The following is a 14,099-nucleotide window of genomic DNA, read 5'->3' on the forward strand; positions in this document are numbered from 1 at the left end:
GGAGGTCACATGAGACAGGAATAACAGCCAGAGTGACTCCGACAAACCAGTGTATCCAACCGCTGAGGCTTTAAAGAGATTAAAAAAACATAATTGCAAAAACTTAATAGTTTTTATCATGAATATTTTACGATGCCGACAGAGACTTTCGAAACAACTTTTTGCCCGCCAAAATGAAGGTATATACAAATATTCAGCGAATCTCTAATTCTGAGTTTGCTCGCTAAAATAACTGTACTACCTTACAATCAAGGACGCAGTCAGCGAATGAGTCCAAGGAGTCCGGACCCCCCTCCCCCCAAAATTTTCAATTATACAATCAGATTATTAATAAACGATTATTATTATTTTAATAATTCAGTGTTACTGACATGTACTGCTGAAAGATCGTTCTCAAATCAACGAAACGGGTGAAGAACTATTTAAGGAACAAAATGGGACCTTACTCTCTGTCCACTACGGGGAAATATCAGTTGTTTGGATCCGACCCCCCAGATTTTTGCCTGGCTACGTTCTTTTTTACAATGTTTGTGCATAAGTGGCATCAACCCAAGGTGCGATTCCACGCGCCTTGGCATCAACCCATTCTTGCCCGTTGAGAAATTCAGCGTAATTTCACTAGTAGAACTGTGTCACTTTAATTTTAAACCGAAAACATTATCACCTCTTATTGTAACATACACGTTGGTAATACATCTAAAAATATTTTTTGTATGACCAAAAATGTGTTAAAAATACTCAGCATTGGAAAATGTGTTTTGAGCTGTCTTTGAATTTTTTTTTGTTAAAATAAATTTAAAAAAAAACATGCGTAGAAGCGTGTTGTTGACGGCAAAAATATGTTAATATAAATAAGTACAATGCTAACATGTTAAGTGACTTAGTATTATAGATGACTTTAGAGTTGCAAAGAGGCTTATGGCTATTGCACAGTGCTGTCATATTTTCACTTAGTCATCAGCGTATAAACTTTGTCTGATAGCAACATTTAATATGCAGTTTTATTGACAGCTACATCTTTGGCAATTACTTTAACACAAAAACGTTCTTACAATTTAAATGAGAAAATTAAAGAGCCTGTGAAATTGTATAAACTGTTCGGTGTAAACACAGCCATTTGTATTAATAATTTAACTACTATTCTCAATTGGTGTAAATTTATAGTCTTAAAAGCATGGAGTAAACTCAAGAATATAGCCTGGAAAAATGTTTGGGGGGTCCAGACAACTAATATTTTCCCGTAGTGGACAAAGAGTATATGGCACTATTTTGTTCCCTAAAAGGTTCTTGACCCGGTTAGTTTGTTGAGAACGATCTTTCAGCCGTACATGTCAGTAATACTGAATTACTTAAATCATAATAATTGTTTACTAAAAAATCTAAAAGTTCTGTGGGGGGGGGTTCCGGACCCCATTAACCCCTTCGCTGACTACGTCCTTGAGTAAGCTTGATAATGGCAACGCTTCTTATTTCATTCTTTTCTGCAACCGCTGTGGAGCACAGAGTACGAAAATATGCAGATAAGAATATTACATATTTTAGTACAAATATACTTTAACTGTGAAAAGTAGTAAATATTAAGTTTGTGTTCAGTACTGTGATGCAGATATAAAAGACAAAGCTACTATCTAACTTTTACTATAAAGTCATAGGCTGTTTATAAAACCCATCGTAGTTGTCTTTGACAAAAATAGGTTTCTCAGATTTGTTTGTGTATATTTTCTTGATTGGGAAACAAGGCAAATTGAACAGTGGAACAAAATATACTAAGATCGGAGTACACTGCAATGGCTATAAATATAAATTTCTTGACAGGCTTGCTTGATCGTGGCAACAAGGCAAACTCAACATTGTAGTCGGAAATATAATTAATTATAACCAGAAGTGCTCATACACGTGCAAATTAACTCTATAACAGATACAATCACAGTGTTAGAATTCCATTCTAAATCCTGTGGCATACATACAGAGGAAAATAAATTTAATTACAACCCGCCACATCCGTTGGTTGTGACCGGAAGTTTGTTGGAACGCTTCCTTCATAAGTATACTTTGACTATTGCATTATTTTATGAGAGCTTACCACGCGTTACAGTTTGCGATTATTTTATTATATAGGTTTTGCCATTCAGTTAGAAACAAATATTTTTGTATAGGCTACTAGATATTCTAGTTTATTATTACATTCATTACATATATTTTTGCGCTCCAGACCCTTCTATTAAGTAAACAAAATATAAATTTTCTTCTGCATACCATTAGTTAAAACCTTTTATTCGTAGTTGCACATAAGTATAGATTTAGAAGTAACACAGACATTTGATAAACGAGAGTTATTCTAATCAAAATTAATTGTTAACATTCTATCTGAGCTATTACGAATGTAATTTTGCATGAAGGAACCTCTGCACAGGCTTTGCCTTTAGAGGCCCTATAATATATTCATAACAGTATGTTTAATTAAAATATTTTTTAGTTTGATCATATAAGTGAAGTGTTTTCTTTTTGTTACTTTTAGTTTATTTCGATGTAAGAGTCATCATGCAAGTGGCATATTGAAATGTGTGTTAAGTGCTAAATATAGTTAAAGTGATTCTTAAATTATTAGTTTCAAATTGTTGCAATTTTTTCAAAATATGTAAGTAACACTTTTATGAATAAAGATATTCTTATTCTATTCTTATTCTTATTATATTTCAATTGTATTCTTATTCTTTTCTTATTCTATTCTTATTCTGTTCTTATTTTTATTCTTATTCTGTTCTTGTTCTGTTCTTGTTCTGTTCTTGTTCTGTTCTTATTCTTATTCTGTTCTTGTTCTGTTCTCTATTCATCTATTCTTATTCTATTCTTATTTTATTCTTATTCTGTTCTTGTTCTATTCTTAATCTATTCTTATTCTGTTCTTGTTCTGTTCTTGTTCTGTTCTTGTTCTGTTCTTGCTCTGTTCTTGTTCTGTTCTTGTTCTGTTCTTGTTCTTGATCTGTTCTTGTTCTTCTTATTCTATTCTTATTATATTCTTATTCTTTCGGGTTAGTCAAAAGTGCAAGATGAAAGTCAGAATTTGTTATTGTGACGGAGTTTACGGCACCGTATATCTGTTCCATCATCTTTACATTCAGATGTCACTCAAGTGTGCACACGTGTGTCTGACCACCCTCTCTCCAAGAGTCTACATCTAAGTTCTGGAGCGGTTTGGTCTCTTTTACGGCCGGATTAAAACCCGTAAGCCCGGGAGAGTGTGGAGGGTGAGATTGTTTCAAAGCAGTAAATCTAGGAACTGAGTAGGATGCGTGGATTTGGCCATGAAGATGGACAAGACTATGCTCCGCACAGTTCCTTATGAATGAGGTCTCTAAGGCATGCCTACGCTCTAAGGCATGCCTACACTCTAAGGCATGCCTACACTCTAAGGCATGCCTACACTCTAAGGCATGCCTACACTCTAAGGCATGCCTACACTCTAAGGCATGCCTACACTCTAAGGCATGCCTACTCTCTAAGGCATGCCTACACTCTAAGGCATGCCTACACTCTAAGGCATGCCTACACTCTGAAAGTCCTGGGACATGGAATATAGTAACCACTGAGCCGATATATACGGAGTTTCTGTCACAACCAGTAGCTGACATATATAGACCACATGTACAGCATAAAACAAACCTGAGAGAACAGGGTGAAACAAATTTATCGGGGCAACACTTTACATTTAAGGAGACCTTCGACCTCCATACCTCTGTCTACACTCCTTGTCCTCTACGTACATTTTTGGGTGATTCTTTGGATAATAAAATAAACTATTTACTTTGGGATAAAGAGAGCATACGTCCTGAATACGTACTGAATAGTCTCCTACGCCCACATTTGTGGTATGATTTTGAATTGCCAGTCTTTCCCTCGTAGAAGGTATATCTTGGTTTCAGTGGGAAAATATTTAAAATAGGAAGTGAATTTAAATGGTCCAATTTTTGTTCTTCCCTTAGGGGGAGTAGGAACGCAGAATAGGCAAAAAAAATACATTTAATGTTTTGGTGTTATTATTTTCTACGTACATTTCTAATTAATTTGAAATAAATTTGAATTCAATCGGGTGGTTAGAATAAATTCTGTATATGTTTTTGTGAAACAATGTCGTACCGATTTTAGGTTAAATGACTGCAATGACGAGATAGATGAAGACATTTATGTTATATATCACTTTGCTGATCAAGGGTATTTTCCCTCCTTATATTGATAATGGCCATCTGTTATACTGAGCAGATCTCACATCAGATAGTTGTTTTGATTGTTGTGAAGTGAAATATTGTTATTGTTAGTTAGAGTTGTGATTGTAGTTATATTTACTACAATTTTGTTTCGTTCGAAACCCTGAAGTTTGGTGCATTTGACGCTGTTGCTACATTTAATAGAGACAATCTTGCATAGCGCTTGATTTTGAGAAAACTAGGCGTAAATGTCAGCAAGCACTGTATCCAGGAATCGAAAGACATTGACATAATTAGAATACTAAAAGTCCAGAAACAAATTTTGGAGCTACAAAAAAATCACGACAATTAAGAACAGCTTGAAAAAGAAAACTAGAATAGTTGTACAATGAACAAGAGAACTTAGACAACCCTCCCTGCCCTTTGTCCCTGACGGTGCTAATGCATTTTCCTATCGTAAAAAAAACTCATCTAGGCACTATTAGAGATAAAATAACGATTAAGTCAAATTAATGTACTGCAAAATAAAGTTTAACTGTGATTTCCTGCAATTCACTTTTTTCGTACTTATGTAGCCTACCTTTTTTGTCAGGATGCACTGATGCTATTGGGGTGAAATACTTTTTACAATCAAATATGACCTAAATAAAAAAAACCAGGTAAAATTTCGATAAAACCTTATCACTAGATCAAGGTACAGCAAAATTGTCTTAGAAAGTTGGTAAAAGTTTCAAATATCTGTTTTCCTTTCTGAGAAAAAGGTACATCAAAATTGAAACTTTAACATAAGAAAGATAATTGGCGTTTCGACTCCCCTTGAGTGATTGAATTTACACTCCCACATTTCAATTACTTCGTTGTGAAAGTTTCTTAATTTTTCCATTGGTTTTCTCGAACCTTAGATGGAGGGTATCTGAAGGATACTCTTTGAGCGGTTCTTCTCTATTAAATAGGAAACATTTTTGGTATCCTTGCAAGTATCGGCCTTTGAATTCATGTACGCTCAGTGTCAAAACCGTCTCTGAATTTTGATTTGCCTTTCGCGTCTTGCGTGCTGAATGCGAATGTCTCGTTGTACCCTCCCAAGACAGCCTCGGTGAAGCAATAGGTGACTAGTTATCAACCAATCGGTACCAGACCAATGGTGGTCGGTTTTAGAAAGTTTCGTCTGAAGACCTAATTACATGCACTGTTCATAGCCATAGCTTCCATGAGGGGGTCAACATTCATTCTTTTAAAAACCCTTTTCTAAATTTAATACACACCTTGCGCTAAAATGCCCACATCGGAGATGCAGTACTAAAAATTGTAATTTTGGCACCTGTTGTGCCAATTCTCAAAATCTTTGTAACATTTTTCTTAAACATAGACTCGGGACAGTAGTACTCCAGTGGTATCGGACCTAGATAAGTTTGATTGGCCAAAATGTTGAGAAGATGAGGGAAGTAGCCCCTTCTTCTTCTTCTTCTTCTTCGGCGAGAGGTCAAAGGTTTTGGGTAGTGCGGAGAGGGCCATGAGGAATTAATTTAGCGGATCAGCATATCTGGCATTGTCCAGTTCCATCAAAATGACTTTAATGCCACGCATAATTTTATTTAGCTAAGGAGTGATTTTTTTGTTTGAGGACGTAGGCTACTTTAGTAGATATTGGAAGTCAACCCTAACCGTTATGAGCAGTGACGCGTACATTTTTTTATTTTTTCCTCTCCTCTGTTATGTAATTCATAAACTGATTTACAGGGTTGCTGTAAAGATGTTTACTCGGTATAAACAAATTTCACTAGATTTACAATGTATATATTTTCCAAAAGAATTGTTGAGGGACACAAAATTAAATTTTTAAACTTCAAAATATCTTCAGTTTTGTACGAGTTTCCAAATTAAAGAAAAAAATCTTTAGTTTTGGGTTTTTCGTAACAATTTTCATTTAGCATTGGTGGTTTGGGGCATGAGCTCTATGCAGATTTTACAAAAAACGTCCCCGCACACATTAATAGATTTACGGCTCTTCGAAAATACTAGTTTTTGACAATGGAGACATTTTTTATTGAACTACATCACTCCCTTTAATGGGCCGCTAAACATTTCTCAATTTTGAATTTGACATTACAATTTAAACTAACGATTCCCTTATGCTCCTCTTTACACGGTAGAAATAGGGTCTGACAGGCAGGAAATATGTTTGAACATCAAGTGGCATGTAAAGGCTGCAGTGGGGGATATGATTAGATTATAGTGAGAAGATTGATCTGTACAAAGCACTTTCGTTACTACCTGAAGAATAAAATTATTGACACTTGTTGGGTGATCAGACCTGCGCTTCTTCAGCAGGGATTTGAAACTAGGCTTTAGTAGTTAATTTTTGGACCCTTAACGTTTGTCGTTTACCCTTCTCCTCACGTATAACCTTTAATTGAGAAATTTTTGGAGTAGGCTTTGGCTACCACTACAGCAAACACGAATTTCCCATAGCCTTCGAAACTGGTAGAACATGACACAAAAGGACGTAGCCAGCGAGGGGGTCCAAGGAGTCCGGACCCCCTCTAAATTTTCAATCGTTTCAATTACTTTCTTAGTAAACGATTATTATTAGACTACTTAAATAATTCAGTATTGCTGAGATGTACAGCTGAAAGTTTGTTCTCAACAAACTAATCGGATCAAGAACTTCTTAAGAAACAAAATGAGGTCCATTACGGGAAAACATATCAGATGTCTGGACGAGCCCCCCCCCCCCAATTATTTTCCTGGCTACGTTCTTGCCTAGGGGACGTAATTAAGGAATAGAAGGGGCTTTTAGGGAAGTGAGGAGAAGGTCAATATAGTGAACGTCACTTTATATTACTATATAATGGCCGAATTTATGTTAAAACGTATTTTTGTCACAGTTTCCCTTATTTCTTTGCGATTGGTTGGAGGTACTGTATGTAATGTGCAAATTTGACAGGAACCCTTGAGTAATAACGTCAAAAATCAGGTTCGACCTCATGGACGCCCGGCCAGTTGTATAGATCCCGTTGTCACAATTGTTTTACATATCTTTTATTTAACGTTTTTTAAACCACGTGATCATATTACATAGTCTGCCCAGTCCTCTTCTCTCATGACACTACTTATATTAACGTAGCTATCGTATAAAGGTTTGATTCAATTGAATTTAATTTAGCTCCAGTTCACCTTCCTTTTATTGTACTGTCTGGTATCTGACGCTGTCTCAGACTTCACTCCTGGAGTCTGCAGTCATAAATAGATGAAGTGGTGCACGATTGATTGTGTACCTGATGAGACAATGAGACTACCACTTTACCTATTTATAGGTGTCTGTGTTCTTTGGATCTCTACATACAAACATGACTCCCGATTCCAGGAGTCAAGTCTGAGACAGCGTCTGAGACGCTGCAATAAAAGGAGCTAAACTGAAAATTCAACTATTTATATTGTTACATATTGAATTCAAGTATACTCGTTAAGACCATTTCTCCAATTGTAGTGACATATGTATAAACCAAGCTGTCAATTTGGTGAACTCACAAATTAAATTAAAATTGAAATTAAACTTAATAGGAAAAATTGTGATTTGTAAGACAAAATACCATTGGTGAATTTGAATTTGGCGCCCTGTGTAGATAACGGAAACTAAGACCAACCGTTTCCGGTGATCCAAGGAGATCTGTGACATCGTGTAATAATCACATTTCGGAACCAAATGTTACAATCGATTTTCCACTTTATATATTTTATCAATTATTCTTTTTCCCAGACGAATATAATCTCTGATAAGGTTTGCTCCTTCTGAACTCTATGACTTTTGTAGTGATGAATAAGACCTCGTGGGTAGACAAACGTTTCAATCATCTGTTTTAGTTATTTTATTTATCACAAACCACTGACATGTTTATTGCTCCTTATGCCCTGCCATATGATTAATAGATATTGGTGTTAATAATTGGTAGTAAACAGTTGTTTTAGCTAACCATAAAAGTAAATTATGTAAACTATTCATAATATGAAGAACTCTTTACTGGATAAAGCAGAAAATTAACAGCGTAAGTTATTTCTTGTGTGAAATTTGTATTTTAATTTTACTAGTAAATGTAAATAGATAAAACTGTGTCCTTGAAAAGATATTGTTTTGCAAAAGTTTTAAATAATCGTTCTTTTTAAAGTCCTTTGGACATTCTTTTATAACTACGATTGTATAGCAGAACAACGTTAAAAGAAGACCTGTGGTTCATACCCTTACACAAAACCAAGTGGGGTCATGTCCGATTGAGACAACAAAGGGTGGAGTACAATAAGCAGACCCGGTTTTTTATATCAATATTGACACACGATATTGCTTAACTATAAATATCGATTAAGGAACTGATACTGATATTTGAACAATACATAACTTGTATCAACTTTAACATTTTTCATATAGTTAAAGTACATGACATTTTTTCATGTACTTTTATAGACAATAACACAGATGAAATCCCGTGAAGGACCGTGAAACGAGGATTAAAAAGTGGCATATCAGCCGACCTGCTTGCAGATCATCTCTGTGAGTATTTGAACATACGAGAAGTACGGTTTTCAAGAGAGTATGTTTCAACAACTTCTTGAAAGCGGTTAATCATTGCTACCCAGGAGAAAACAAACTGTGAAGAGGTTTATAAGACTATAAGCTCTCCAAAACCTAAAACCTCATCTGGGTATGACGGGATATCAGCTAAATTAATTAAGACCTGCAAGGAAGAACTAGTTAACCCACTGGTTGAGATTATAAATAAATCATATTCCTCAGGGACCTTTCCCAACGCCTTAAAACTGTCAAAAGTATATCCTAAGTTTAAACAGGGATCTACTACTCAAGCATCAAACTACAGGCCGATTTCTCTAATATCGACCTTTTCTAAACTGATAGAAAAACTGACCCTGACTAGACTCTTTCACCACCTATCTAATAATGGACTTCTCCCAACCCAACAACATGGATTTCTCCCTGGCAGATCAACCACCTCAGCTTTAATCAACTTAACAGAATACATAATCAACTTAAATAGTTACGCATATTTCGTTGTTTTTGTTATAAATGTTTGTTATGTTGTTATCATTTCGTTATTATTTATGAGTGTTTCCTTTTTCCAATTCTAACTGTTTGTAGGAGCGTTGTAGCTCCTGTTTTATATATATGAGATTGTCACTATGTGTATTATATTTATTTTAATTCCAAATATGATTGGTAATATGACTATTCATATTAATATACACATTCGATATATGAATATTAAGTATCGCTGATTGTACCAATCGATATAAAAATTGGGTCCGCTTCTCGTACTCTACCCTAAACAAAAACTGGGTACAGTAAAATATGTTATTAAGCAATGCCGGGTGCCCTTAAGGTCAGTCAGGCAAAGTATACATTCCCACCCTTAGTTCCTCTCCAATTTGCCTTAGACTGTTTGCATACTCTGCAGGGATTTACTTATTGCCATGGGCAAGTAGAGATAGCCTTCAAAAAAGTCGTAGACCTTTAAAATAACTTTCTTGCAGACAAAAAATAAGAATTTGTTTTACTACTATATTTAGGAGAGTTCTTTTACCAGAGACATAGAATAGCTACATTACTAGAAAGAACAACATACTTTATTCGACTGTCTGTGAAAATTACATATCATATGACGATCGGTTCTTGTTTTCTGCCTCCCAAAAGGAAGATATGTCGGCGAGAGGAGGCCACTCTGTCCCTATCTACTACTGGTTATTACTTTCTACTAGTGAGTACCGAAGTTAAAGATAAGGATGGTTTTCTTTTATCGCCAGAAGTATGGGCTAGCGCCTAAGACCGCACTGATGGCCAGGTGCATTTTCGAACAATACTCTCGCGACCTCAGATCACGTCCCAGATCGTCTGACTTTTCTGACGTCAGATCACGTTGGACGATCTGGCACGTGATCTGAGGTCGGGAGAGAATGCCTCTGGCAACCAGTGAGGTCTTCGGTGGCGCCTTCGACGCCACCCAGCACTTTTGGCAAAAAAAAGGATTTAAACATTCCTCGAGATAGTGCCGGACTTCAAGCTCAGATCGCGTTTGTTAACTTGTTTATATTTATAGTACGTAGTATGTACACTATGTACCTACTTACATATTCTAATAACAAATAGTAGATCAGGACAGAGTGGCCTCCATCTCGCCGAAATTTGTCCTTTAGGGAAGCAGAAAAAGAGAACCGATCGTCACAATGACATTTAGTTTTCAAAGTAAGTAAAATAAAGTCTGTTCTTTCTAATAATGTAATAATTCAGGTCTCCGGTAAGAACAATTCTTCCAAAAATAGTGGCCTCCGGTTAATACCAAAGTACCGAATTTTGGTGTTTACCCATTGAAGAACCAGGAGTCACAAGTATAAAATTTTGGAAATTTTATAATCAAGCCCAAATAGAAACGGCTAAAATCATATAATTTATTGTTATTATTTTTTATATTAATTTTCTAAAAAATTCATATCTTTATCCTCAACAGTTTTTTTCAGCCTGACTAGAAGAATTAATTCTGCTTCAACGCGTCAATTCCTCCTGAAATAACTAAAACTAACAATAATTATTTTTAGTATTTGCAGAATATTTTTACAGGAGGATGACTTCTTTTGACAGCCTGTCGTGAATTGGTAGGCATAATGCTCTTGGGAGGTATCATGACAAGGCAGTCGTTTGACGATCCTGGCTATACAAATGTCATGACTTGTGGAGAGAGAACTCCAGAATTCCTGGAAGCGAAAGCTGTTTTTTAAACATTGCTGGCGATAGTCTACTAGCTATTTGGCACCAACAATCACACTTTTCGTATCCAACCATTTAGCAGGTCGTTGATAAGAATTCCAATCTCATCCAAACACATAATTTTAAATCTCATTATTGTCTATGTAGAAATTAAGTTTTATGCTAAATATCGTCTAATCTTTCTATAAATATCTTTCCAGGCGATACATTGACATTTGTGTTTATTAATTTGGGTTTCAAATCAGTGTTTAATTAATAAAAACCTGAATTCCAAGTCACCATAAAATAAATTGGAATTTCTGGGATAATTATATCACATATATGTATTAATTTGTCACATCTGAGCGTACTGAGTTTGTTTATCATTTAATTATTCTGCTGTTTTCTTGTTGCCTTCATGGCCCCTCTTAATCTAAAAATATTCGCTAACGCTCAGCTAAATTCCGTGGAGTGACATGCACCATAGTCGAACTCACTGCTCCTCATATAGAAATAAATCTTCATGCACAATTTCAAGTCTATAGGTCATTTCGTTTTCAAAATATCCTGCGGACATACTTAGATAGAAATACGGGCAGGTATTAAGTTTTTTCCAACCCCCCGTGTGATGGACTTCACTAACGCTCATCCAATGAAAGTTAAGGAATTCAGTTAGCAGGAATTTGTCTTCAAACAATTAGTCGATGACCTTACTTGTTCCAGGCCTGATGATACTCTATAACAAGTATAAGTATACAAAGATGTAATTAATTACTATACTAAAATTTCCAACGAACAATTTCGTGAAAAATTGTATTCTGTGAGTCCTTTCCATACAAAGTTTATTCTCGACGGACACTTCACAAATAATATCAAGTAATTATAAATGAAACCAATACAAGTCCAATCTTCAACATTGAAAGACTTGTTTTCATTCAAAACAATGAAGTTTGTGGAAACCTTAGTTTAAAATGATACTTCTGTCGTTAAGTCCTTAGTATTTAGATAAATGCCCTAGTTTCGTCTGAACTGGCAGACATATTTTGGCCCATAGCATAAAAATGCTGAACCTAAACCATTTTACTCTCTATACAATTTACAAATAAACAGTAATAAAAATGATAATACATTTTATTGGCTGAGCGTTAGCGAAGCCTATTACTCGAGGGAATGGAAATGTGGCATTTGTACGTCTGTCCACACGATAACAAGAAAACGAAATGACCAACGGTTTTGAAATTTTGAACGAAGCTTTCTACATAGGCAACACTGAGTCCAATGATGGTGCATTTCACTTTATGGGATTTGGCTGAGCGTTAGCTAGCATTTTTGTATTAGTCACACAGGTAACCATGGGGGCTACGAGAAATAACAGGATAAATAATTTTATAAACAAACTGAATACAACCATATGAGATTTAAACATGTAAAAAGAAAATAGTTATATAATGGAAAGTCAGTATTAAGTCACTATTGCGTTGTAGTACCCTTCTTAGGTCACCGGAACTTTTATTATTTGTATCCTTAATTTTGAAACCAGAAGGTTTCATAATCAAGGCTTGAACACTGCTACGAATTATTATTATTTAGTGATATTATTATATTTTATTACTAATAACATAACTTAATACCCCTGGAGGGTTCACTTCTGGTTGGTTTTTACCTTCCAGTTGAACTCATACTGAGCACAGAAAAAACAACGGTCACTTAATCTGGGCATCCTTGTGGATGTGCAGGAGCGGCACTTGACTAACCGCAAATGTCGGGATTGTGGGGCCCAGAGGTAATTCGATAGGTCTAGTCTACTGCGGGAGATGACGGTTGGATTTGGTGGGTCCCCTAAGAGCCGAAGGTTCTTGCTGGCCTAGACACAAGGGCGTGCCACCCCCTGTCTGGAGAGGCTCGGCTTCCCCATTCTTCCGACGGGACATGTCTGAGGCTAATGCCCTACATTTTTCATTATTGATCTCGACATGAGGTGGTCCCTATCCCCGACCTTACACAGCCAGAATATCCTGTCACTCCGGAAGCAGTGCAAAGGTCATTTTAGTAGGACTAGGTGGAGTTTCTAAGCTCCTTGTCCTGAGAAAAAAAAACATAATGAATAAAAATGTGAATGCATCATGTGACAAGATAACGCAAGAAAGATTCATCTTTATACTTTAAATTGTGCAAGAGTTCTGTGATAGTGCAAATCCAGTCATAGAATTTGGCTTGGAGAGTTGTTGAAATCTATGATTCAGTAGGCTGTCACGATCTCTCTGTTCTGGTTCAAATGGGAGTAAACATGTATTTCCTGTACGATTATATGTCCGTATATCGATCTACAGGACATCTCGAAAACGAAAATAGATGTAGTTTTGAAATTTCGCAAGCAGCCACAGCGAAGTCTCTCAGGCCACAACAGGTGTGGCGTACTACCTACTGTGTTGTAAAGAAAGCATTTTAATACAAAAATAAAAATACTAATTTTAAGTATTTTGAGACTGTGCATGGCAGAACAGTTTGTAATTGAAGCTGCCGATACATGTGCTGGGTATCCGGTTCACAGCAGATAAATTTAATCGGAGCAGAGAGCGTAGTGACAAGCAGTCAGTGGTCTGGCCAGAATCCGCGTAGAACTGAGCATTGGGAGTTACTCGTGAGATCTCTAAAACTCGAACCGGGTGATGCAACTAATAAGGGAGAGGTGTGTGGTCGTTTAAAATTTGCCGGAAAAGCTCGTGATCATTTTGAGTGCTAAATTTTGTTATTGCATTTTAGATAAGTTAACCAGGGGATTACGTAGTAGTGTACTGCGTACGTACAAATCTTAAATTTGTTATTAGATAACTTGTTAAAAATTGTATAACGTACAGATTTCCACGTAAATGATGCTTCTGTTTCATTTCAGGACTTCTGTCAACTTCTAACAATACCTTTCTGCAATGCCACGAGAGAAGTTTTGTGTAGAGACTTTGATCAACTGGAATATACAGTAAGTGTCTCCATAATCTTTTACTTTCTACATTTTTTATACTTTAATATCAAATAAGTTTAATTTTAATAGTGTATAATCAGACTGTAATTGCTTTTAATTAATTAATTCCAATGGACTGTTTAATTTATATTATACAAGTGTATCAATATCAGCCTCAAATGATGCT

At 35.8% G+C, this 14,099-nt stretch overlaps 1 protein-coding gene across 1 annotated transcript in view; it reads left to right on the top strand.

Annotated features, from left to right (window-relative positions):
• Positions 1-14,099, top strand: part of LOC124367368 — a 39,299-nt gene that overhangs the window by 9,321 nt on the left and 15,879 nt on the right. Inside the window, 1 exon segment of the mRNA XM_046824131.1 lies at positions 13,847-13,930. Within this exon segment, the coding sequence (XP_046680087.1) occupies positions 13,881-13,930 (50 nt within the window). The 5' untranslated portion in view covers positions 13,847-13,880.

The sequence above is a fragment of the Homalodisca vitripennis genome, chromosome 8, assembly GCF_021130785.1.
Source record: "Homalodisca vitripennis isolate AUS2020 chromosome 8, UT_GWSS_2.1, whole genome shotgun sequence".
In the NCBI taxonomy this organism is placed as follows: domain Eukaryota; kingdom Metazoa; phylum Arthropoda; class Insecta; order Hemiptera; family Cicadellidae; genus Homalodisca; species Homalodisca vitripennis.